This window comes from Hyperolius riggenbachi, chromosome 6, assembly GCF_040937935.1.
Source record: "Hyperolius riggenbachi isolate aHypRig1 chromosome 6, aHypRig1.pri, whole genome shotgun sequence".
NCBI lineage: Eukaryota > Metazoa > Chordata > Amphibia > Anura > Hyperoliidae > Hyperolius > Hyperolius riggenbachi.
The window spans coordinates 296961489-296987538 of NC_090651.1; the positions used below are offsets into that span (position 1 = coordinate 296961489).

A 26050-nucleotide genomic window follows, 5' to 3' on the forward strand; every position below is an offset into this window, starting at 1 on the left:
AATATCTCCTAAGGTGGTATGAAACTCAGCATTTCCTCTTTGTTCTAAAAGATTATTTACAGCATAAAATCTACTGCCACAAAAAAAATGTAGCAGAAAAGCATTCAAACAATTAAACACAGCACTTTGTTCTTCAGTGATAAGCTCCTTGCTTAAAGGGAAGGTTCAAGCAAAATAAAAAAATTAGTTTCACTTACCTGGGGCTTCTACCAGCCCCATGCAGCCATCCTGTGCCCTCGTAGTCATTCACTGCTGCTCCGGTCCCCTGCTGGCAGCTTGCCGACCTGGGAGGTCGGCGGGACGCATTGCGTACATTTTTACGCATTCCCGCTAGTGCAGGAACATTAACACATACATTTTTACGCGTTACTGGTTCAATGCGTAAATTTTTACGCATTAAACCAGTGACGCGTAAAAATGTATGTGTTAATGTTCCTGCACTATTGGGAATGCGTAAAAATGTACGCAATGCGTCCCGCCGACCTCCCAGGTCGGCAAGCTGCCAGTGGGGGACTGGAGCAGCAATGAGTGACTACGAGGGCACAGGATGGCTGCATGGGGCTGGTAGAAGCCCCAGGTAAGTGAAACTAATTTTTTTATTTTGCTTGAACCTTCCCTTTAAAGGATACCCGAACTGAAATGTGACATAATGAGATAGACATGTGTATGTACAGTGCCAGGCACACAAATAACTATGCTGTGTTCCTTTTTTTATTTCTCTGCCCTCAGGAAGTGACTACAGTGTGACCCTCACTGATAAGAAATTCCCCTTTTTAGAAGTCATTTTCTGCTAGGAAAGTATTTTATAATTGGAATTTCTTATCAGTGAGGGTCACACTGTAGTCACTTCCTGTCTGAGTCAGGACTGAGTCAGCCACTTACATACCTGATATGTAACTCTTTCAGGCAGAGAAAGAAAAAAAAAGGAACACAGATTAGTTATTTGTGTGCTAGGCACTGTATATACACATGTCTATCTCATCATGTCACATGTCACTTCAGGTATCCTTTAAAGGAACACTATCAATACCCAAGTGTTCTAAAATTACAGTGTGCAAATAATGTCTAAGTAGCTGTGTAAGCATTTTCCTACTTTTCATATGAAATATCAGAGGCAAAAGCTTTAATGCATTGGGTGTAGGAGTTGGCTCTATTGGAACAAATCATTCGCAAAAGGGGTGTCTGCTTCAATGCATAGCCAGTGTTGTTTTTTGCGTATCAGACTACAGAATATTTATCTTTGAAAGCAAAAAAAAAGTATGAAAAGCTGTAGTGTCAGGTTTCACATACAACTACCAATGTTTATAGCAAGATACATTTCCTCTGCTCGCTGCAGACAGTTAAGTCAGACAGACACAGGCAGTTGCTTAGAGCTTTCTCACACACAGGGTTAACAGATGTAGTGTGATTGATTCCCCCTCCCCTCATGGTTCATTGGGCCATCAGATTTGGCCAGTCTTGCCGTCAGTTAAGAATTAAAGGAATTTGATACAGTAAACAAAAGAGATAAGCAAGTGAAATGTATACATCATTATTTACCAGCACTTCAGGAACTCTCTCAATCTCAGGTTAAAAAAAATATGTTAATCGATAGTGTTCCTTTAATTGGGTAGCTTCTGGCCACATCCGAAGAGGAGATAACATTATTTTTTGTTTAAATTCCTTTGTCAGGTACATTTTGAAAACATTAGCAAGTGATCACGAGATAGATTTTAATATACAAAAAAGTAGCCCTGCAATGGCAGCTTTCAGAGCAGATAAACTGTACTTTGGGAATTTGTGATTTGTAAATGGACAATATTACTTGTACACAAAAGCAAATATGGTAACTGAGAAATAAAAAGTAGAAAAACAGTTTTATTGAATGTTATGTCCCACTTTATGGACTCATTTCCACTAGGAAATGAGCTGTGGCCATTTCTGATTCGGATGCGGCTCTGCTGCATAGCCAAAGCCTGAATAGCTAAGCCGTGCCATGCACTGCTACAGGGATTCAGCTGTGTGCTGCATAAATCTGCAACATGCCGTCCAGATTCGCAATGCAATGCTAGCCACTATATAGGCAACATTTCATATGTGGATCAAGCCTGGATTCGCCATAGTGGGAATAGGCCTTCATTCTTTACAAAAGCATGGAAAAAATCTTGATAAAGATGCTATCCAGCCTCCCTACTTTCCTGCACTATATTCTGGCAGTTGGATGGAACAACTGTTGACCAATACGAGCTTTAGAAAACCCTGAGACTCCTCTAGCAGATATACTAATCCAAAACCTGTTAGATGTATCAGAAAGTTAGTGCCTGTTGTAAGCAACAGGAACATAGGAGAAGAGCAATTTATAGTGCATTTAAATTTGGGAGAAAAATACTTCTTATAAGTATGTGTACACATGTATTTTAAAATGTTACAATTGTTTTACACAATAATGGTCCTTTAAAGAGGAACTCCAGTGAAAATAATGTAATCAAAAAAGTACTTTACTTTTTACAATAATTATGTATAAATGATTTAATCAGTGTTTGCCCATTGTAACATCTTTTAAATACCTGATTTACATTCTGACATTTATTACATGGTGACATTTTTACTGTTGGCAGGTGATGTAGCTGCTGCATGCTTTTTGGGCAGGTGGAAACAGCTGTAAACAGCTATTTTCCACAATGCAACAAGTTTCACAGACAGGAAACTGCCAGGAGTACCACGGTCCTCAAAATTTCTTGTGGGAGGGGTTTCCCCACAATATCAGTCATACAGCGCCTCCTGATGGTCTGTTTGTGAAAAGGAATAGATGTCTCATGTAAAAGGGGGTATCAGCTACTGATTGGGATAAAGTTCAATTCTTGGTCGGAGTTTCTCTTTAAGCAGTATAGAAACAGAATTTCCAACCAGGGAGGAGAGAGGGAATACTTACAAATCACTGAGGATCAATACACACTGCAGCACAAAATCATAGCTTATAAACACATCCATTCTAGAATTTTTAAAACGTGGGTAAAATCAATAATGTATATATTTTTTAAGACTTTTATGCACTCTTAACTATAGGTACATTGACACTTTACGTCCAAGTGACTGGCGGTCACATGGTTAAGGGCTGACCTGAAAACCTAAGCAATTTAGGGAAAAGCTAGGCCTCCGCCTGCTCCTGTGCCCCATATAAGTCAGAATGGCAGCTATAACTAGCACTGTGCCCCCACAGGACATATAATCTGTAAATATTACGAATATGTGTTATTGTAAAGACAGAGCAAACACGCCGAGACAAAAAAATGGAATTGCTTCTCATTATTTATCGTTTTACGTCATTAATGACTTGTTTAATGTTCCCCTCATGGCATGAAATGCCTCCCTTCAGGCCTCGGCCCAGCACAGCCTGCAGTGGATGAAGTGTTTATCAGAAGCCGGGTTCCATTTAATATTTATCTGTAGCGACACTGCGCTGCCTGATCACTTAGTGTAATCTCCCTGTCTGCTTGTTTGATAAGTCTTTGCTGAGGTAATTTCACAGTGACAACACGCCCAGCGCCTTCCAGTCAGCTCATTTTGCCTGTGGCACGCTGTCATCCGCATTTACTGTGACAGCCACTTCCTACGTGTCCTCGACTTTGATGCGGCACTATTTCATGCCATGCAGAAGCGCCAAGAAGTACATTTATTTATATCCACCTTCCAACCTAACAGAAACGAGGGCAGCGCATATCGCACGGGTCATTAACTCTTCATGCTATTGTCAGCGCGGAGGGCCCAGCGCTGTGGCTGTACGCGAATGTGGCATCCCGCACTGCCCCCGCATGAATAGCTGACCTGGATTGTGGCTGCCATTGTTTCCTAATTAGCTAGAGGCCCCATTGTTTTATTATTTACCCCTCACAATATTATAAATATATTCTGAAAGAATAAGTGCAACTGTCCCCGCCTCCCCCCCCCCCCCCAGATACTGCAACAAGGTGGAGTTCCCCCAGACTGCTATGCATGCAACGCTTGTAGACGCTTTCTTACACATTTAACAAGCAGGCTCGTTTTTTTTAAGGACAACTTAAAGGGAACCTAAACGGAGAAAGATATGGATTTATTTCCTTTTAAAATAATACCAGTTGCCTGACTCATCTGCTGATCCTGTGTCTCTAATACTTTTAGCCACAGCCCCTGAACAAGCATGCAGATCAGGTGCTCTGACTGAAGTCAGACTGGGTTAGCTGCATGCTTCTTTCAGATGTGTGATTCAACCACTACTGCAGCCAAAAAAGATCAGCAGGACTGCCAGGCAACTGGTTTTGTTTAAAAGTAAACAGTTTAGGTACACTTTAAAGAGAGTCTGAAGCGAGAATAAATCTCGCTTCAGACCTCATAGATAACATGTGCCCCTGCTAAACCGCCGCTATCCCGCGGCTTATCGGGGGTCCCTTCACCCCCAAATCCCCTCGTTTCAGCGGGGGAGCGCTTCCTGGTTGGGGCAGGGCTAACCACCGCAGCCCTGCCCCACGCGCGTCTGTCAGCGCGTATCTCCGCCTCTCCCCCGCCCCTCTCAGTCTTCCTTCACTGAGAGGGGCGGGGGAGAGGCGGCGATGCGCCGCTGATAGACGCGACTGGAGGCAGGGCTGCAGCCGTTAGCCCTGCCTCCAGGAGCGACCAAGTCTGCGACCAAGTGTCGCAGTGGGGGGTTTGGGGGTGAAGGGACCCCCGTTTAGCGGCGCTATAGCGGCGGTTTAGCACTATGAGCTCTGAAGTGAGATTTATTCTCGCTTCAGAGTCTCTTTAAGTGAGATGAATATGGATGCCATACTTATTTCCTTCTAAATAATACCAGTTGCCTGGCAGCCCTGCTGAACGACTTGGCTGCAGCAGTGTTTGAATTACACTAGAAACAAGCATGCAGCTAATTGTTAGATCTGACAATAATGTCAGAAACACCTGATCTGCATATGCTTGTTCAGGAACTATGGCTAAAAGTATTAAGGCTCATACACACGCCGTACTAAAGGCAACGACGGGTCCGTCATCACCTCCCGCTGGGCGGGTTTTCAGCAGACAGTACAGCGTGTGTACAGTCTGTCGGCAGGCTGATAAGGCTGTTTCTGAACGATCCGCCGGGCAAAACAGTTGTACACCCTGACGTCTGATGACAGGTTCCTTCGGGCTCGGTGATTTCAACAGCTCTAGTCTTTGATAATCCTACCCAGCTACTGTGTATAATTGGAATAAAATTCTTCTTTAAAGCGGGATGGTCAGGCACAAAATGAAATTCCATTTTCCCACTGCTCTGTGTTTATTATGCAGCTTGCAACCTTACCCTGCATTGAAAACACTTTAATCAGAAATGTTTCTACAGTAATAAATCTTATTTCAGTCAGCCTGGCTCTATTTTCTACATTGCAGACAAGGAGGATGCTTGTCGTCTCCCCTCCCACATTCCAGCTCCTCACTGATTGTCTGAGGGCAGTTCAGTGAGCTGCTGAAATACAATCTATGCTGTGCTCACGGGTTTACAAAGCAAGCTAGCTAGGACAGTGCAGTTTGTAGGAGCAAAAAAAAGAAAAAAAGAAAGAAAGGGGGAATGACATCAGAATTCGCTTCAGTCAGAGGGAGTTAAAGATGGAAAATGCCAGGAACAGTTTTCTCTTTATTTAAATTCACTGAAATCAAACCGTGGACAGTACAATACATACACTCACCTAAAGGATTATTTACTAATACGGTGTTTAACCCCCTTTTGCTGTCAGAACTGTCTTAATTCTACGTGGCATTGATTCAACAAGGTGCTGAAAGCATTCTTTAGAAATGTTGGCCCATATTGATAGGATAGCATCTTGCAGTTGATGGAGAATGTTGGGATGTAAATCCAGGGCACGAAGCTCCTGTTTCATCACATCCCAAAGATGCTCTATTGGGTTGAGATCTGATGACTGTGGGGCCATTTTAGTACAGTGAACTCCTTGTCATGTTTAAGAAAGCAATTTGAAATGATTCAAGCTTTGTGACATGGTGCATTATCCTGCTGGAAGTAGCCATCAGAGGATGGGTACATGGTGGCAGGGCTGTGGAGTCGGTACAAAAATCTTCCGACTCCAACTCTGACTCCTCAATTTATGAAACCACGACTCCGACTCCGGGTACCCAAAATGGCTCCGACTCCTCGACTCCGACTCCTTAATCTAATACTTAACAGGGCTGTGGATTTTGTACAAAAATCATCCGACTCAGACTCCTCAGTTTATGAAATAAACTCCGGGTGCTCAAAATTGCCCCGACTCCAACTCAGACTCCACAGCCCTGCATGGTGGCCAGTGCTCCTTAAGTATGTGATAACTACAAACCATGACAGCAGAAAAAGTTTTGCAAGTTTTGAATGCAGGATAAGCATCTTTATCACTTAATACACTCAGACCAGTTGCTGTTGAAATTTGATTTTTTTTTATGGTGACAATACCGCCTTAACATGGGTACCATTTAGCAGCAGGTGGAAATGAGGCCCTTGGTGGTGGCTCGGCTGGTCTGGCTGCACACCCCTGACAGTCATGTCAGGCTGTTTAGCCTTTTGCCCGGCATGGATGCTGGTAGAATTTGTGCCGAATCCCTGCTGGGTGAGACTGTTGAGCCGGCATTGAGAACGCGCTGAAAACTTGTTAGAGCAGCAACTTTGCATAATTCTGTGAAGAGCAGTAAACACGCCTGTCAGTATGCAAAGAACCAGGAAACTGGGCCATGGAGATTGCACTGAGGGGAACCACTTTACAGCAGAGCAGGCAGGGAGTGTTGGGAGTAAAGGAAAAAAAAATACATTTATCAAAGTATCCGAAGGGGAGTCACCTCAGATACTGAGTGCTGCCCTTTACCACACAGTGCTGCGCTGGGATAAGGAAAGGGTGTCTCTAATTGGTGACTATGGGTAAGACACCACCTGAGACCTATCTGCCATCAGGATGATACACAAAATGATTTAGTCAGCAGTGCCCACACTATGAGTAATAGGCTATGCCTAGGCAGATGGATATTCACTTACTCTACCTACACACATTACAAATTTACTGAGCAACCACCATGCAGTCTTCAGATGCCCGTACCAAGGTCGATTCGTCTGCAGATTTTATGGCTTTGTTGAAATCTGCCTAAAATCCATTTGGCAGAGTTTTTGCTTGATTCCAACTTTGGTCCAGAGGCTTCCCAGATCCTCCTACAGCTCACCAAAGCAGCGTAAGGTTCCCGCTACAGCAGTGATGGTCAACCCAGAGACCAAGGGGCTGAATGATGAAGATGCGCTGCTACAGTAGCATGAGCTACATGACAGCACTGCTAGCTAAATACAGGGGAGGAACGCTACGCGCGGTCGTGCAGCGTAACTTGCCTTCCTTAGTTACTGGTACATACCTTGTTTACTTGGTAAAGCATGCTGCTGGGTGCTGTGAAGTATCATGACCACGATACCTCAATAGAGCGGCTGCTAGTATATTAACATAGTAGCGGCCACTCTAGTGGAGTATCCTGGTCGCGATACTTCACAGCACCCAGGATGGCGCATAACTAAGGAAGGCATGCTACACTAAATGACCGCGTGCATCGTGCCTCCCCTGTATTTAGCTTGCGGTGTTTGTCATGTAGCTTACGCTGCTGTAGCAGCACAGCTTCGTGAATCAGCCCTCAAGTGACCAATCTGCAACCCAAAACCCACTTATGTATTGCATAAATATAAATGCCAACACGACAATTTATCCTGAGTACTCTACCCATATAGGTTGCCAGTTGGTTCACATGTAATTAAGGCGCCAGGAAATTTGAGTGCAGGGTACAGGCAAGATAACGGCAAAAGTCCCAGCGGACTGTGTGGTAAAACATAATTCGCGCACCACCTTCCTGTGGTCCTCATCACCTTTACATACAATGAAAAATACAGAAGGTAGGTCCAGGATATAAACAAAGTTTGATATGTTCCTCATCTTAATTTTAATCCTTTTTTTTTTTGCTTGCTGAGAGCTGAAAAGTTATGGTGTACAATATAGTTAAGGTGAGAAAAAGAAAAGAAGGGAAAACTCATTAAAATTGTGTCAAGCATCAGGACACTTGAATCTTTCTCTCACCTTTTCTCCATAATTTCATACTTGACCAAATGGCCAACAATTCAGTGCTAAATATAAGTGCAAATAGACCATTGTTTAACCTGGACAGCTCATTTTGGAGCATTTAAAATTACATTGCAAAAACTGAATATGAATCCAATACACAAATCAAAAGGTTAGCTTACTCATAGTGCCCCTCTTTCCTGCTGTCCCTTAGATGTAAAAGGCAAAAATGGCAATTACAGCAGCACTATTGCCAATTAGAAAGTTTGCTAGAAAAAAATAGAAAAATAAGTATACCTTTATTAGCCCTTTCCAATCCTGTGTGTATGTCTGACATTGGCAATTTCTAGTTCAGCACTACTGCCGGTGTAATGTCTGATTGCGCTGCCCGGAAGCCCCCTTCCACACTGAGTAGCACGCATGCTCAGTGTGAAGTGAATTATACTGCTAATGGTAAAATAATAAATATCTCCGCTTCCACACATCCTACACTCACCAAATTTTCAGGGTAGGCAGAGGATCCCCCGAACGACTTCTATGCCAAATTGCAGCCCCCGAGCCCTGCTGGTTCAGGAGATAGATTAGAGAAACCTATCTCGGGAACCAGTGGGTCTCGGGGGCTGCAATTTGGCATAGAGGTAGTTCAGGGGGTCCCCTCCCTACCCTGAAAATTTGGGGAGTGTAGGATGTGAAAAAGCAGAGATATTTAGTATTTTACCATCAGAAGCATAATTAAATAGGAACTGTGGCCGCACAGTCTCCTACTGCGCATGCGGGGCAGCGCAAACCCAAAGGCAGCGTAATCAGACACAACACCGGATAGAGTCCGACACAGGAAAACATGGCTGCTGCTAGGGACGCCATTGCCGGATATAGTCCAGTGTGGCTTCAGCGCCTTAAGATCAAAGTGTTGGACCAAGTCTGACACTTTCATCACTGCCTTCACCAAGCTCTGCCTCTGCGCCACATAATGTAAATATTACGCAGGCGGTTGTGGGTTCCCAGAAGCCTGTGCTGCTCCCAGATCTAGTCCCGCACAGCATCAGGCTATCTGGTTCAAAGAGTCTGACAAAGTCCGCTCTGCGACTGCAACACTACAGTGGAACAACCCTCATAGGATTCCACTATTGCAGCCCTGAACCAATTACCAGCGGCCGATGGCCGAGTACTGTGCCCCTGCTTAGCTGGCCTGTGGAAGCAGCTCCGCTCACCTCAGTGCGTTTGTCCCTCCTTATCGTTCATAGACACAGAACACATCGCCATCACTCAGCTGTTGCCTAGTGACACATCTGTACAGCACTGGGGCCCCACAGCATCACCTACAAGATCGAGTTCAATCCAGGAATGAAGGGGGGAGGTTGGAATGTGGTGCATTACAAACTGAGGTGAAGTTACACCTTGAGGCCCCTTGCACACTTGCGCAATGAATTGCTCCGCATTACTCTTCTGCGCCACTTCCCAGCCGCAAAGGCCATGCAAGTCCATGCCTTGCACAGTTCAGGCAATGCGACGCAGTGTGCGGGGTATTTCCAAATCCTCGTAATGTCCATGCAAAGGCTGCAGTGCGTTACCGCATGATCCGTGCCTACTGCACGGATTTTGCAGTAATGCAAATCAATGGGAGATGCAGCAAGTGTACACAATGAGAGCGTGGCGCGGCACGCATGCGTGGACTGCTGGGAATCCCAGTGACATACTTCCTGCCTGGCTGGGAGTAGGTCACTAGCCGGGGGGCAGAGCTAAGCATATGACCCTGTATGACCCTGTCACCGCACGGTTGCTGAGGGTTGTAAGAAGGCTGGTGTCTGCAGTGCAATCGCACCGCTAATCTTAGGCGTGCAACCAGCCTTAGTATGGAAGCAAACATTCAGCCCAGTAACTGCATGCCTCCACTTTACTCTACAATCTGAAGAGCAGCGTTTGTCATTCAGCACTTCTAACCCCGGATGTTTCTTCTGCTCTCATGAGTGACTCGCCCACCACGAAAGGGTGGGCAACATCTAATAAAAGCAATAAGTGACAGAGGAAGTCCAATAAAAACGATATGAGCGGTTTTAATGGCATCAGGCTTGTAATCATTCCAAAAAGGCAGACTAAACACCCTTGACATTCCTAGAATTCTGATTGGTTCCTGTTCTAGATATTTTTCCTCCTTTTCAATCAGTCTTTGGATGTCCGCCCAATACAGTCTAGACACTTAATATTCACCTTTAAAGGATACGTCTGAGGAAATATAAAAACCAGATCTACTTACCTGGGGCTTCCTCCAGCCCCTGGCAGGCGATCTGTCCCATGCCGCAGCTCTGGTGTCCCGGGATCCCCTCTCCCCTCCGTTGGAGATGCCGACCTTGCCTGGTCAGGATCTTCTGCGTTTGCGTGATCGCACGACCACACCACTCATCACATGGCTGGAGAGTTCGGTGCAGGTGATCCCAACCTGGCGAGGACTGCACCTCCAACGGAGGGGATCCCGGGACATCGGAGCTGCGACATGGGACAGATAGGCTGCCAGCGGCTGGAGGAAGCCCCAGGTAAGTAGATCTCGTTTTTATATTTCCTTAGAACCAGATGCAGCCATCAAAAGAGCCATAGGTTTCCTACCCCTGCTTTAAAACAATGCCAGTTGCCTGGCTATACTGCTGATCCTCTGCCTCTAATACTTTTAGCCATAGCCCCTGAACAATAATGCAGATCAGGTGTTTCTGACGTTGTCAGATCTGTCAAGATTAGCTGCATGCTTGTTTCAGGTGTGTGATTCAGACACTAATGCAGACAAAGAAATAAGCAGCACTGGTATTGTTTACAAGGGAATAAATATGGCCGCCTATATCCCTCTCACTTCAGGTGTCCTTTAATGTTAAGAAAGCATCAATTTCAGTCATAAATGGTGCTAGACAGTGTGAAGTTGGATATGAGTTTGGATCTAAGAAACCGAGGCCCTTATTCAATGCACTTTTTCTCATGAGTTTTCCCCTAGGAAGTCAATGTTCATCTTCTGTTTCACCACTTTACCCTCACGCGTACGAATTTCTCCATCCCTTTTTCCATCCTTTCACCCCCAGGGACGGAGAAATCCGTACTTTCCGCACTCCCGCCGCTGCCCGCGCTCCCGCTCGCTCTAGCACGCACTCCCGCTGTAAACACGCCGCCGGCCGCTCGCCAGGAGATCAATGAACGGGAAAATCCATTCCCGTTCGTTGAGCTAAGCCCCACAATGATCCGCTGCTTCTCCGCTAAGCAGCGCGATCATTGTGAAGAAAAAAAACTTTCTCAGCCTCCTAGTACTTCCTGCAAGCGTCCGGAAGGACGCTTGCAGGTTGCATTAAACAAAAAGTTACTGTTGCCATCTTGTGGCCAAATAGTAAATCTACACCCTAAAGCATTTTTTACATACAAATAAATTAGTTTTACACTAAAAATTAACTCCTTACCTCCCACACTCCCCAATTTTTTTTTTTCTAATTCAAAAAAAAAAAAAAAAAAATACAATTAAAAAAAATACATAAATAGTTACCTTAGGGACTGAACTTTTTAAATATTTATGTCAAGAGGGTATAACACTGTTACTTTATAAACTATGGGCTTGTAATTAGGGATGGACACAAAACTGAAAAAAATGCACCTTTATTTCCAATTAAAATATTGGCGCCAAATATTGTAATAGGGACAGAATTTAAACGGTTTTATAACCGGGAGAAATGGGCAAATACATTTCATGGGTTTTAATTACAGTAGCATGCATTATTTGAAAACGATAAAGGCCGAAAACTGAAAAATAATAATTTTTTTCCCACATTTTTTCCTATTTTCCAATTAAAACACATTTAGAATAAAATAATTCTTGGCATAATGTCCCACCTAAAGAAAGCCTAATTTGTGGCGAAAAAAACAAGATATAGTTCATTTCATTGTGATAAGTAATGATAAAGTTATAGACGAATGAATGGAAGGAGCGCTGAAAGGTGAAAATTGCTCTGGTGGTCAAGGGGTAAAACCCCTCAGTTGGGAAGTGGTTAAAGCGGAAATGAAAGCGGTTACAAAAATAAGAGTTTCTCTTACCTGCGGCTTCTGCCAGCCCCCTGCAGCCAACCTGTGCCTGCGCCGTGGCATACCGATCCTCCGTGGCATACCGATCCCCCGTTCCCCCACCGCGGCACACTTTTTTTCTCGTAGTGGAAGCCGACGTCCAAGTCGACCTCCACTGCCCCCTGGTCACGTGTACCCTCGTACGCATTTCTGTAGCCAGGAGCGCCCTGCGCAGGCGCAGTACGAGGAAATCTCTACACAGTACGCGTCCAGCAGCGGGAGCGTGAACGAGGATGTGTGCAGCCAGGGCTGCGCAGGCGCAGTGCACTCGAACTGTGTGAAGTGAAAGTGAGCCGCGGCTGAGGACCGGAGCATCGCGAGTGGCTGCGTGGGCACAGGACGGCTGCAGGGGTCTGGCAGAAGCCCCAGGTAAGTGAAACGCTTATTTTTGTAACAGCTTTCAGTTCTGCTTTAAAGTGGACCTGAACTCTTACACAGGACATAAGGAAAACACAGAGAAATGTGCCCTGTATGTATTTAGAGAGTTTAGCCTGTCAAATGCCCCCTCATCTGTGTCTAATCACAACTGTAATTTGATCTATCAGCTGTGTCAGCCAGGGAATCTCCACAGTCCTTGGCAGAGCAGCTAACTTGTAAACACAGGATGTTAACCCTATGTCTGCTTCCATGAAAGCAGGAAGTAGACACACTGCATATTTATTGCAGGATTTGTATCAGCTGTAACAAGGAAATGTTTTTTTCTTTCAAGGTTATTATGATGTTTGCTTATCTTTTAGAGCAGAGAAGAAGTTCTGAGGTCAGGTCCGCTTTAATGTTAACTGGAGGGGGAAGGGTGTTTTGCAGTGCCTGGCGTTGAGCTATAAGTCACCAGCTTTTACTGATCACACAGACACTATGCTCATTACCAGTGTAACATGGTGACAAAGACTAAGTACACATAATTAAGGATCATCATTACAGAACAATCCGTAAACCTCTCCTATACAAATTGGAACAAAGACATCTACCTTATATATTATTTACCATGCCTGTAAGCTATCACCCCAGTACAATTTACACCTGACTTTCCTGCTCTGTCCTCCCAGCAGCGTCTACATACATCTGAAGGATGACCTTTTATAAAACCTGCTCGTAGAAATATAAGGCATAAGACAAATCTATGGCTCAGACAGCATGAGCTCTGGGTCAGAACGTATAGCTCCCAACTGTCCCTCTTTTGGAGGGACAGTCCCTCTTTGGGAACCCAGTCCCTCTGTCCTCCTTATTTGTCCCTCTTTAAGGACTCAGATTTATGTAAATATATGTATTTTTCTACAGAAAAAGGTTTTTTAATTGGCTCTAAACTTTATTCCTGTCCTTTAAATTGACATATTTCTTCTTTTCAAAAGTTAATATGAAGGACAATGTGCAAGGATAGAAAGGACCAGTGTGGTTTGAAAAACAACATTTTCCTTATGAAATATTTACGGTCTGACTAGAGGTGTGCTGGGGGACGTGATTATGGGTGTGGTTTAAACTGTCACTCGCATACCTGATGTTTAACTCTTTCAAGCAGAGAAAAAAAAAGGAACACAGCATAGTTATTTGTGTGCTTGGCACTGTACATACACTTGTCTATCTCATCACGTCACATCACATGTCACCATGTGTATCCATCGGCATGACACAGTCGTCTAGTGGTTAACCACTAGACGACCGCCTCACACGGCGCCAGCCCCAGGACCGCCTAACGCCGATTGACGTAAGGTCCTGGAGCAGTGGTTTGCAGGAGATCGTGCGCGCATCTCCACTTCGTTGACAGGATCGCTGTAATTGGCTGACGGGAGGAGGTAGGGGGTTAAAAAAAAGAAAAAAATGTATTTAAAAATAAAAGAGAAAAATATTTGCAAAGCATAAATAAACATTGGGGGAGTGATCAGACCCCACCAACAGAAAACTCTGTTGGTGGGGAGAAAAGGGGGGGGGGGGGCAGGGGGGAAATAACTAAGCTGCAGTGGCCCAATTTGTGAATAATGGCCTGGTCTTTAGGGGGGTTTAAGCCCATGGTCCTCAAGTGGTTAATGCCCAAGTGAACCAACCTTAAAGAGGCACCTTATAAAAAGGTGTGAAGATGAGGGTAGCTGTGAGGATTGCAGCAGATGAGGAAATGTAGTCTGAAAAAAAAACCACCCCAAGCCTCGCAATTCCCAGATTGCCTCATCCAGAACGCATGTGTGCTCTAGCTGTTCAACTAGAAGAAAATGAGATTCCTGGCATGGCTTGCCGAGAGTGACTGCGGTACTAAAGAGATGGAGTGCGAAAGGTGCCGCCATTCATAACATTCCAGAATTATCTCCCTGGGATCTGCCTACTTAGACACAATAAGTGATCATATCATCTTCAGTGCTTTTAAACATCAGCCTGAAGGGCAGGAATGCGCCCGAGGCGGCGGGGTAAAGTAAAGAGCGCACTTTCAGCATGCGGGCTCTTCTAAAACAAAAAACATAGACCCATAGTATTGTAGAATCATTTATATTCCCAGACACCCACTCGAGCGTCTTCAAATAAGGGTGTTACCACTTCAGTGAAATACCAGTTTCTCAACACATACAATTAGGCGAGTTCCATGCGTCTGCTGGAGTTTTATGGGCTGGGTGGACAAAACAACGCTGGATTCAAGAGGCTCAATAACTCCCATCACCATGTAAGGCTCTGCTTCCTATACAGCTTGCAAAATAGTCACAAATTATACTAAGGGCCTGAGCCCACTAACGCAGTTGTATCTGCTTCTGTCCGCTTTTATGCATCTGTAATGGTAGGGGGACAAGGGGGACTTTTGTGGCTGGTCGCCAGCGCACGCGACAGCTCGGCGACAGTTCCGACCGTGCGACAGCCGTCTACACGTCTTAGAGACGCAGCGGAAGCTGTCGCCGAAGGTTCCTCCCCCCCGCCGGAAGCTCCATACATTGTGTATGGGGTTGCTGTCGCTAGTCCGCATACACACGGCGGACTAGCGACAGTTGCATCGGGGCTGCGGCGACTGCTGTCGCTGGCGATTGACCAAGTCAATCGCCGGGCGACAGCTCCGACGGGCGACGGTTCGGGGCGCGCACGTCATACACACGGGCGACCTGTCGCCGCAACACACGCGTGCCACATGGTTGCGGCGACAGTTGTAACCCGTGTGTATGCAACTTAACATTGATGTGTAACTGAAAAGCGGACACAACTGCATCAGTGGGCTCTGGCCCTTAGGGCTCCTACTCAATTTTAACTGGAGCAGCATGTGAGGTAATAACTGTTTACGTGGCAGTCCTGGCATCTGCCCGCTAGGAATGAGCAGGATTGATTTTCATTAAACTGAACCCTTATGTTAGTGGGCACGGGCAGTGAGGGTTCACTTACCTGTGTTGCTGCATCTCTCCCCTGCCCTACACACATCTCTCCTGCCTTCTGACTTCAGTCTGTGAAGGCAGAAGTGTCAGGAAGATGGAAAGCAGAGGGTTACTCTCTTTTGCGCCTGTGCACCCTAACACAACGGTTTAGTTTCGTTAAAGAGACACTGAAGCGAAAAAAAATATATGATATAATGAATTGGTTGTGTACTATGAATAATTACTAGAAGATTAGCAGCAAAGAAAATATTCTCATATTTTTATTTTCAAGTATATAGTGGTTTTTCTAACATTGCATCATTCTCTAATATGTGCAGATTACACAACACTCAGCATTCAAAATGATTCTTTCAGAGCAGTCTGTGAACTAATGAACTCTCCTCTGCCAGAGGAAAAGTAAATAGTTAACTAACAGTTGAGATAATAAAAGTCAGAAAACAGCCCTCTCCACGACTTTTTGAAAGTCGTAGAGATAATGGCTTTTTTGTATAGAGATAACAACTGGAGTTTCTTAAAGGGACTCCGAGCTCTGAAAAAAAAAAGGAAAGTTGTACTCACCAAAGCGCGCATGCGCAGTACTTTCACGCCGGCCGCCGTGATGACGCGAGGCGGCCGGCGTGTGACGTAATCCGCGTCATATGCGGAAGAAGCAGCCCGACACTCGGGAGAGTGTCGCCCGGGCTGCGGCCTGCCAGCCATTCCGGAGCGGGGAGAAGGAGAGGAGCCAGGACGCCGGCGTGGGACCTCCCGACCAGCACTGGGCTGGAAAAAGCCCCTGGTGAGTACAACTTTCCTTTTTTTTCAGAGCTCGGAGTCCCTTTAACTCTTCCTGTACTGGAAACAATTAGACTGATATATCTAATCTTAATGTTTTATTTCTTAGCTGTACTACACATATAAATCATAATATCATATTTTTTTTTTCGCTTCAGTATCTCTTTAAAGAGAAACCGTGACCAAGAACTGAACTTCATCCCAATCGGTAGCTGATACTCACTTTCCCACAAGAAATCTTTACCTTTTCACAAACGGATCATCAGGGGGCTCTGTATGGCTGATATTGTGGTGAAACCGAAACCCCTCCCACAGTGGGATGTGCCTGACAGTTTCCTGCCTGTGAACCTTAGTGTATTGTGGGAAATAACAGCTGTTCACAGTTGGGTCCAACTGTCAAAAAAGCAAGCAGCATCTCCTTCTACTGACATCACCTGCCAGCAGTAAAAATGTCACCATGTGATAAATGTCAGAATGTAAATCAGGGAGAGGAAAGATTTTACAATGGGAAAACATTGACTAAATCATTTACATAATCGTAAAAATGAAGCACTTTTTTAAATTCTTTTCACTGGTGTTCCTCTTTAAACTCAATTTTATTCATCCCTTCTTGCTGACATCCAACATTTTGTATTAAACTACTAAACTAGTAGTACTAAAAAAACGAAACTTTTGCAATGTAATTTTTAATGTGCAGTTTATGTATAATGACATTTTATTAAAAAGACTGCAAATATCAAGAAAAAACCCTGTACCCTAAATCTTTAAAGGGATCCAAGCACCACTTTTTTTTCCTGGTTTCTAATAGCTATACGAGCAGCCATGTCCCCCCTCCCATTCTAGCTTCCCATTATTTATTCAGGGGAAGGTGTGAGGATAGCATTTGCGACTTCTCTAAACTCCTTGAGGGACGGTGTACAATCTACCTCCCTTCCCCCGCAGATGAAAGCTTTTGTTAGCTCTTTAGTAATGCGTACAATAAAATAATTACATCAGTCCTTATCTGCTTGAAACTTCTATGGTCGGGCAGGCCTCGGAAGTAAAAATAAAACTCTCTGCTAAAAACTTTTAAATGTAAAATGAAGAGGTAAAATTGAAGTTTTTTTTAATGAATGAGCCACATTTTTGGCATGCACATTAAATGTGCTATTGAGATGCTAAAAATGGTCCTTGGGTTCACTTTAACTACTCAGTTCGGATCTGCATAGAAGTGATTGTTTTATTCAACTGAAAGTACCATCAAACAATTCCAACTGAAAAGTATGCAGCTTACATTACACTTTTAAAGGACCACCCCAGTGGTGAAACCGTAACCAAGGATTGAACTTCATTCCATTCAGTAGCTGATACCCCTTTCCCATGAGAAATCTTTACCTTTTCTGAAACGGATCATCAGTGGGGTTTGTATGGGTAATATTGTGGTGAGACCCCTCCCACATGGTCCTGACAGTTTCCTGTCTGTGAACTTCATTGCATTGTGGGAAACAGCTGTTTACAACTGCCAAAAAAGCAAGCAGCATCTCCTTCCACTGACATCACCTGCCAGCAGTAAACACTGACTAAATCATTTATACATAATTATTGTAAAAATGAAGCACTTTGTTTATTACATTATTTTCACTGGAGTTCCTCTTTAAAATCTGACAGAACCGACGGGTTTTGAACGAGCCCATCTCCTCATGGGGGATTCTCAAGGGTTTTCTTTGTTTCCAAAAGCATTTTCTAAATGGCATTTTAACTGCCAACACAGTAAGATACCAGCCAGCCTCCCTACTCATTTGCACACTATTTTGTAAGTTAGACTTACCAACTGCCGTTGGTAATGCTTTTGAAAACAAAGAAAATCCTGAGAATCCCCCACGAGCAGATGGACTAGTCCAAAACCTGTCGGTTCTGAGAGATTTTAACTGCTTTTGTCACTGTAGTAGTCCTGTAACAGTCTGCTGTTCTTCTGCGCTTATTAAGCCTAAAAGCGCTGGAGGATTTTTTTTTATTTGATTTGACCTTTTAACTAAACACGGTTTTGTCTTTTACACGGATGAGTCTTTTCTTTCCCCAGAGCTTTGCTTTACATGCGGATGATGGAGTTTGGTTGCCTACTGAAAGGTTCTACAAAGCATTCTCCTCCTTCAGATGGACAGCCCAGACTGTATAACCCAACACCTTCCAGCTCTGGTCCTACCTTCCTCCCCCCCCCCCCCCCTTCTCCTCCTATCCTGAACATCCCTCCATCTGCTGCTTACTTACCCGAGTGTTGTTCCTCTCCGCCTTCAGCTCGGCAATCTCTTCTTCCCTCTCCAGAAGCTGCTCACGACACAGGTTCAGCTCCTTGGTGAGAGCGGCAAACTCCTGCAAGACAAAAAACACCTCTACGTCACGACAAAGCACAAGACAGAAACACAATAAAAACAAGATCGATTCCTGGGCAAAAACGCTCACATAGGTGTAGATCTCAGGGACTCCCATCTCATTCCCAACACAATGAGACCTGCGTAAGGCGATACTTCTCCTGATCTGGCCACTTTTGCAGATAATGTTTACTGTGCTGTGTGTTTTTTAGCTGAAAGGTAAAGCGTAAAGTCCCCACGTGAAGCGGACGGAGCTTGAAATGGCATAAGGAGAAAATGGTGATGGGGGAAAAAAAGTGACTTTTCAGCCAACTGCAGGAAGGTGAGGAAGGGATGTGAGATCGGCGGGGAGAGCACACAGACGGCTTTGTGTAACCTGGGTCTCTGCAGGCTCCCAGGGGAGAGAGTTTCAGTTCTGCACAGACCCCCCGAGTATACACTGCCGGCTTTGTCTGCCCAGGGACCTCGTAATACACTCTATGCTTTCCTCTGCTTATTAATTACACTTACATTTGTTGTGTGCAAGAATAAAAAAAAGCTTTTTTAGTATACATATACATATATATATACACACACACACAGCCTAGCTCCTAATACAAGCTATTTATAAGTACTGCGTCCATCATTCAAGCAGAAATATGGCTTTTGATAGTCACTTGCGGATGGTATGAGTTGTGTGTGCTGGGGAGGGGGGTGTCATATACAACATCAGTGTCTCTTCATACATATTGTGTGGTGTTGCTATGACACCAATATAATAGAGGAATTTCCAGGATCCAGGCCCAGTCTAGTATGGATTACACCTATGGTGTATCTAGGTGGTCCGGCTGATACCCTGTGGATTGCTTTTAAGGGAACCTGAGATCCACATCATAAAAACATACATATCTGGGGCATCCTCCAGCCCCCCGGACGTCCTCTTCTGGCTCCCCGTTCACCTGCAACTGGCCCCGTACAAATCCGTGCAGCCACGCTTCCCCATCTCGCTCCCGTCGCTGGGAGTATTCTGGGCCTGTGCACTAGTACTGTGCAGGCGCGCAGGGTGCCACCGGCAGCGGGAGCACACTCGTGGCCTGGCCATGCATGCGCAGTTGACCCTGGACTGGAGGGCTTTCCGGGGCCAATTACGGGCGAGCGGGGAGCCAGAAGAGGACGACATGGTAGCGATCTGGCCGGAGGGGGCTGGAGGAAGCCCCAGGTATGTATGTTTTTATGCTGTGGCCCCATCTTAGGTTCCCTTTAAAGGACAACTGAAGCAAGAGGGATATGGAACTGAACTGTGCGCTTATCAGGCAGTTCAGCTTCCCATCTGCCGGCCAAGGAGCGCCTTCTGGCTGTATGCAAGCGAATGGCAGAAGCTGTAACCCCACGGCTGTTACTGCTTGGCAAGCAGTGCGGTTGGGCTCGGTCCACACTTCTCAGGTTCCCAGAGCGGATCCGTGTCAAATGGATCCAGTTTTCTGAAAAACTGATGTGCTTGACACGGATCTGATCTGGATGTAGGACACAATCCGCGTTGATCGCGTCAGTTTGTACGCCCAGGCAGCTCATCTGTCTTGCCGCAAACGCTCGTCCCACTGCTTGTCCTTCTGCTCAGTCCCTTCCACAGCCTGGAGGTCAGCAGAAGCACGGCTCTCCATAGGCTGCAAAAGGCCAATTCTGCCTAGCAACAGGGTTAATTTTCATTGGTTCAACATGAACCAATTAAAATTCTCTCTGTTGCTGAGGATTCCCATTGGTCTGTTGCAGCTCCATGGAGAATCCCCATGCTTCTGTTGGCCTCTGCAGAATAGACCGAGCGGCGGTTATGGACAGCGGGACGCTCGAGTATGACATCACGACGGCGACAGGATGCAGCTGAAACAGGCAACGCGGATGCGGTGACTAGCTTAGTGAGAGCGGACCGCGTCCATCCTCATAGGCTTGCATTGGACACGTTTCCCGTCCAGTCTGGGAAAAAGTGTAAAATCCGGACTCTCCGTTATATTTTTTTTTTTTTGTGCAACACGGATCCGTGTGCGATTCGGGTTTCTGCACGAATGAAAGCGGGTTCTGTTTTTAACATAGGATCCGCTTCCTGCGTTTTTACAGAGATTTAAAAATGTATCCCACGGATACGTTTTTAAAACAAGTGTAAACCAGCCCATACCCATCAGCAAAAAACTGCATCATGTAATGTGGTGCTCACATGTGTCTCCATGCAACAGACCCCTCTCTACTGTTCCAGTGCTAGATAGTGCCTAGTGCACAGGAGATGCTGAAGGGCAGTCCATTCACCACCTTCAGCCTACTGTGTGAAACAGGTCTTAGGCCTGGTGCACACCAAAAACCGCTAGCAGATCCGCAAAATGCTAGCAGATTTTGAAACGCTTTTTCTTATTTTTCTGCAGCGTTTCAGCTAGCGTTTTGCGGTTTTGTGAAGCGTTTTTGGTGTAGTAGATTTCATGTATTGTTACAGTAAGCTATTACTGAACAGCTACTGTAACAAAAAACGCCTCGCAAACCGCTCTGAAGTGCCGTTTTTCAGAGCTGTTTGCGTTTTTCCTATACTTAACATTGAGGCCGAAACGCATCCGCAATCCAAAATCTGCAGCAGCCCGGGAGTATGCGTTTCAGCAAAACGCCTCCCGCTCTGGTGTGCACCAGCCCATTGAAATACATTACCCTAGCAGATCCGCACCCGCAAGCGGATCGCAAACTGCAGCCGAACCGCTCTGGTGCGCACTAGGCCTTAAAGGATATCTGAAGTGAGAAGTATATGGAGGCTGCTGTAGTTATTTCCCTTTAAACAATACCAGTTTCCTGGCAGCCCTGCCTCTATTACTTTAGATATAGACCCTGAATATTGAATAAGCATATGCAGATCAGGTGTTTCTGACATTATTATCAGATCTGACAAGATTAGCTGCATGCTTGTTTCTGGTGTTACTACCGCAGCCAAATAGATCAGTCAGGCAACTGGTATTGTTTAAAAGGAAATAAATATGGCAGCCACCACTTTCATCTCACTCCAGTTTTGTCCTTTAAAGGGATACTTAAGTAAAAAAAAAAAAAAAAAGTTTTACTCACCTGGGACTTCCAATAGCCCCCTGCAGCTGTCTGGTGCCCTCGCCGTCTCCCTCCGATCCTCCTGGCCCCGCTGGCAGCCACTTCCTGTTTCGGTGACAGGAGCTGACAGGCTGGGGACGCGAGTGATTTTTCGCGTTCCTGGCCACAATAGCGCCATCTATGCTGCTATAGCATATATCCTATACCATATAGCAGCATAGAGGGTGCTAATGTGTTTGGGAACGCGAAGAATCACTTGCGTCCCCAGCCTGTCAGCTCCTGTCACCGAAACAGGAAGTGGCTGCCAGCGGGGCCAGGAGGATCGGAGGGAGACGGCGAGGGCACGGGAAAGCTGCAGGGGGCTATTGGAAGTCCTAGGTGAGTAAAACTCATTTTTTTTGTTTGACTTAAGTGTCCCTTTAAACAGCTAAGAAACAGTGAGAGACAGCTTGAGATAAGGTTTTACTGCAGGAAAGTTCAAAGGGTCATCATTTCTGCTTTGTTTTAGGCTACTTTCACACCAAGACGTTGCGTTTTAGGGGGCGTTAAGGTCGCATAACGTGCCCCTAACGCAACGCCTGGTGGTGTTGAAGTTGGACGTCAGATTGAGCCGTGTTATGTGGCTCTCAAAGCAGCTGCTCCAGGATAGTGATGGGAAGTCCAGATCTTTTTAAGGATTCGGATCATTCGAATCGGATCATTGAAAAGAGCCGGATCTTTGAACCGAATCATTTGAATCATTTTACTAGGGAAGTAGACTGGGTGAAATGACTAGCAGGACAAGACTTTCCCTGCACTGTACATTCTGTATGTTCCTGTTTCTTCCAGACAGACATCCACTGTGAACCGAATCTTTCATTGTGATGATCCGGATGATTCGACTCACAAAAAAGATCCGGATCAAATGAACGATTCGTTCATGATCCGGACAACACTACAGTCCCACCATGAGTCACCACAGTGCAGTGAATATTAATTAGCCATGTGGCTAGCCACTGAGCATGTGCAAACAATCTAACGCAGCTCTATAGGGGTATAATGTACAGCATGCTGCACTTTCATTTAACGTGCAGCGTTATACCCCAACGCAATGTGTGCACTGTGAACAGCACATTGATTTTACAGTGCTGTGAGTTAGGCTGCGTTACTGGTTGCTGTAACGTGGGACTTTAACGTCCCACTGTGAAACCAGCCTTATAGCTTCAAAAGAGCGTGGTTTCAAAAATGCAACTGTGCCAGAACAATGCAATATTTAAAACAAAAGCTATATAACTGAAAACAACAATAATAAACTCTTCTTTCACTCAGATTAAGTACAATTAAGTACAATCCTGAAGTCCCAAAGGGAGAAGAACTATCGGTTCAGTTGTGATAACGTGACACATGTATACTATTTTTTTTTTTTTGCTTGTATATCAAGACGTTGCTTGTATTATCAAGTCACAATTTCACAAAAATGTTTGCTTGTATTGCAAAGCGCTCTCTTGCACACTGCATACATTTCCGATTCCGCTTTTTAATATGTTTTTACATCCGATTCCGATTCAGATTTTTAATCTTTACTGCATGCTGCGTTTTTTGATCCGTTTTTCTGTTGAATGTATTCAGGGAAAATCGGAATTGAAAATCGGAAACGGAATCGGAAACGGAATCGGAAAACGGATTTGCAGTGTGCAGGGAGTAAACCAAGTTACTCTCAAGCCAAGATTTTACTGTACTTGGGTCACAAAATGAGAAGACAGGATTCTTTGTAGAAATCTTTGAAGCTTGGAAAAAGAAATAGAGGTAGACAGAGACTAAGATGGATGGACACCATGGGGGTGATTCATTAAGCTGCTAAAGCAGCACAAGCCTAAAGAGATACTTAAAGGAGTTATCAGGCTAAATTAAGAAAAGAAGCACTTCTTACCTGGGGCTTCCTCCAGCCCTAAGCTCCCAGCATGTCCCTCGCCGCAGCTCTGCACGCAGCCGTTTGCCACAGCTCCGTCCTGGTCCCCGGCGATGACGCCAGGCCGACCTCCAGGTTGGCCTGAATCACCGACACGTGGACCGGAGCAGCCTGCGCCGGCGCAGAACTACTCCAGTCCACGTGGCGGTGATTGACAGCGCCGCTTGTGCAGGCGCAGTACAGGCCAACGGCGGTCGGCCTGACGTCATCACCGGGGACCAGGACGGAGCTGCGGCAAACGGCTGGCAGAGCTGCGGCGAGGGACATGCTGGGAGCTTAGGGCTGGAGGAAGCCCCAGGTAAGAAGTGCTTATTTTGCTCGCTTTAGCAGCACAGCGTAATGAATTAACCCCAATATGTGAAGCTATGAACATGCCTATACAACAACTGAAAGAAGCCATGACAGACACACAGACACATCTGGCATGCAAAAGTACATAAGATCACAAATAAGAGTTGAGTAAATGAATGGGAAGAAGGAGATAACATAGCTTAAAGCACACCTGTACTTAGAAAGATATAGACAAAGCATGCAGCTTAGATGTTATTTAAACCCTACTGCAGCCAAAAAGGCCAGGAGGACTGCCAAGCAACTAGTATTGTTTGAAAGGAAATAAATATGGCAGCCTCCATACACCTCTCAGTTCAGGTGTACTTTAAGACCAGTTATACAGCTGAAGAACACAATGAGTGGTGGCCTAATGCTCTAGTTTTTCCAAACAGTTGTCCCTAAAAGGGGTTTTCTGATTGGCCCTTCTTCATTTGTCTCAGGGGGACCATTATCTTTTAATGAGTTATTGTACCTATTTAAGGCGGCCCTGGATCAGGAAAGTCTGCTGAATCATCTCTTTTACCATTATTGATCTCTGCCTTTAAATTAGTGCTCAGCATCCCCTCCGTCGGCAAGTGACGCCTGTGCTAATATTCCAGCTTGCTGGGGTTGTGTTGTGGGGGATGTGGGGGAGGGGGCACATCACCTCTTCAGTTATGTAGATGCAAAATACATCCTGAAAGCTACTCCAGGTGAGGATGAACAATCCGGTGCTTAAAGTAGCCAATCAAAATCAACCTAATTTACCAGCAAAGCCTAATTATAACAATAGTCAAGCAACTCCCTAAACCAACCAAAGTTAGACTAGTAAATGAGACAAAGATTCTGACTGGCTATGCTGGGCAACTCTTCCCTCAGTGATCTTTGCATAATTTAGGATAAATCAGCCCCACATTTACCAAACAAAAACTTCTTGGCTGCCCTGGACAACTGCTCTACTTTAGCTTCAAGCTCCCCACTGCAGGGACAACAAAAGAATACAATGGGGCAGGGTAAGTGGGGAGAACGCCAGGTCAGATCGCTGGCTGAGTGGTCGAAAGGGGTCGACAGCTGCCGTACACATGCTGGATTCTTAGCAGAGGAGGTCGTTATTGGCCTCCTCCACTGAGGTTCATCTAGCGTATGAACGAATCCTAAGTCAGCTTGTGTAGCAGGATCCTGTAGTAATAAATCCACACGAGGCACAAATGTAGCCAGGGGAAAAAAAAAAAAGCAGCGACAGCTCATCGCCAGGTCCCTCTGTGCAACAGCCGTACACACGGCGCACAGAGGGGCACAGATTCGGCGGAAGCTGTTGCCAACGGTTCCTCCCCCCCGCCGGAAGCTCCATACATTGTGTATGGAGTTGCTGTCGCTAGTCCGCATACACACGGTGGACCAGCGACAGTTGCGTCGAAGTTGCGGCAATAGCTGTTGCCGGCGATTGAACAAGTCAATCGCCTGGCGACAGCTCGAAGTAGCGACGGTTCGGGGCGCGCGCATCATACACACGAGCGACCTGTCGCCGCAACATGCGCGGGCCACGTGGTTGCGGCGACAGTTGTACTCCGTGTGAATGAGCCATTAGTATCCGCTGCAATATTCCAGTTTGTTACAAGTGCCCATGTCTCCAATGAGGAGAAATCGTCTCACTTCCTGTCCGTGACACAGAGGGCTTGTACTTGTTCCCACAGAGTAGCAGTGAATAAACTGAAGAACAGCAACAGGAGAGCACGGTGGTATAGTGAATGACACTCCAGCTTCGGGTTTCTGGTTCAAAACTGGGCAAGGATGCTATCTGCATTGAGTTTGTATGTTTTCCCATGTTTGCGTGGGTTATACAGAGAAGTTAATTGGTTGCTCTAAACTGGCTTTAGACCATGATAGGGACACACAGGACTATGGTAGGGATTAGATTGTGAGACGCTTTGAGGGACCGCTAGTTAGGAGACTATATAATCTGAAAAGTACAGTCAGTGCTTTAAAAAAGTACAAAACCAAATAAATTGGAACCAAACTCCTCCTCAGTCTACCACAAAACTATTATTCAACACAGTGCATGCCAATGACATTTACACATAACGTCATACAGAGGTCATTCTGGGCTGGACTGTTACTGCCATAAACATGTTTCCAATGCCTTCTATG

At 45.4% G+C, this 26050-nt stretch overlaps 1 protein-coding gene across 12 annotated transcripts in view; it reads right to left on the bottom strand.

Moving 5' to 3' along the window:
• The window catches only part of PPFIA3 (PTPRF interacting protein alpha 3), a 214984-nt gene that overhangs the window by 106120 nt on the left and 82814 nt on the right, over positions 1 to 26050 (bottom strand). For all 12 annotated transcript variants that reach the window (XM_068241128.1, XM_068241130.1, XM_068241131.1 and 9 more), the window contains exon 3: positions 18497 to 18598. In XM_068241128.1, the coding sequence (XP_068097229.1) occupies positions 18497 to 18598 (102 nt within the window). The remainder of the gene's footprint in view (positions 1 to 18496; positions 18599 to 26050) is intronic.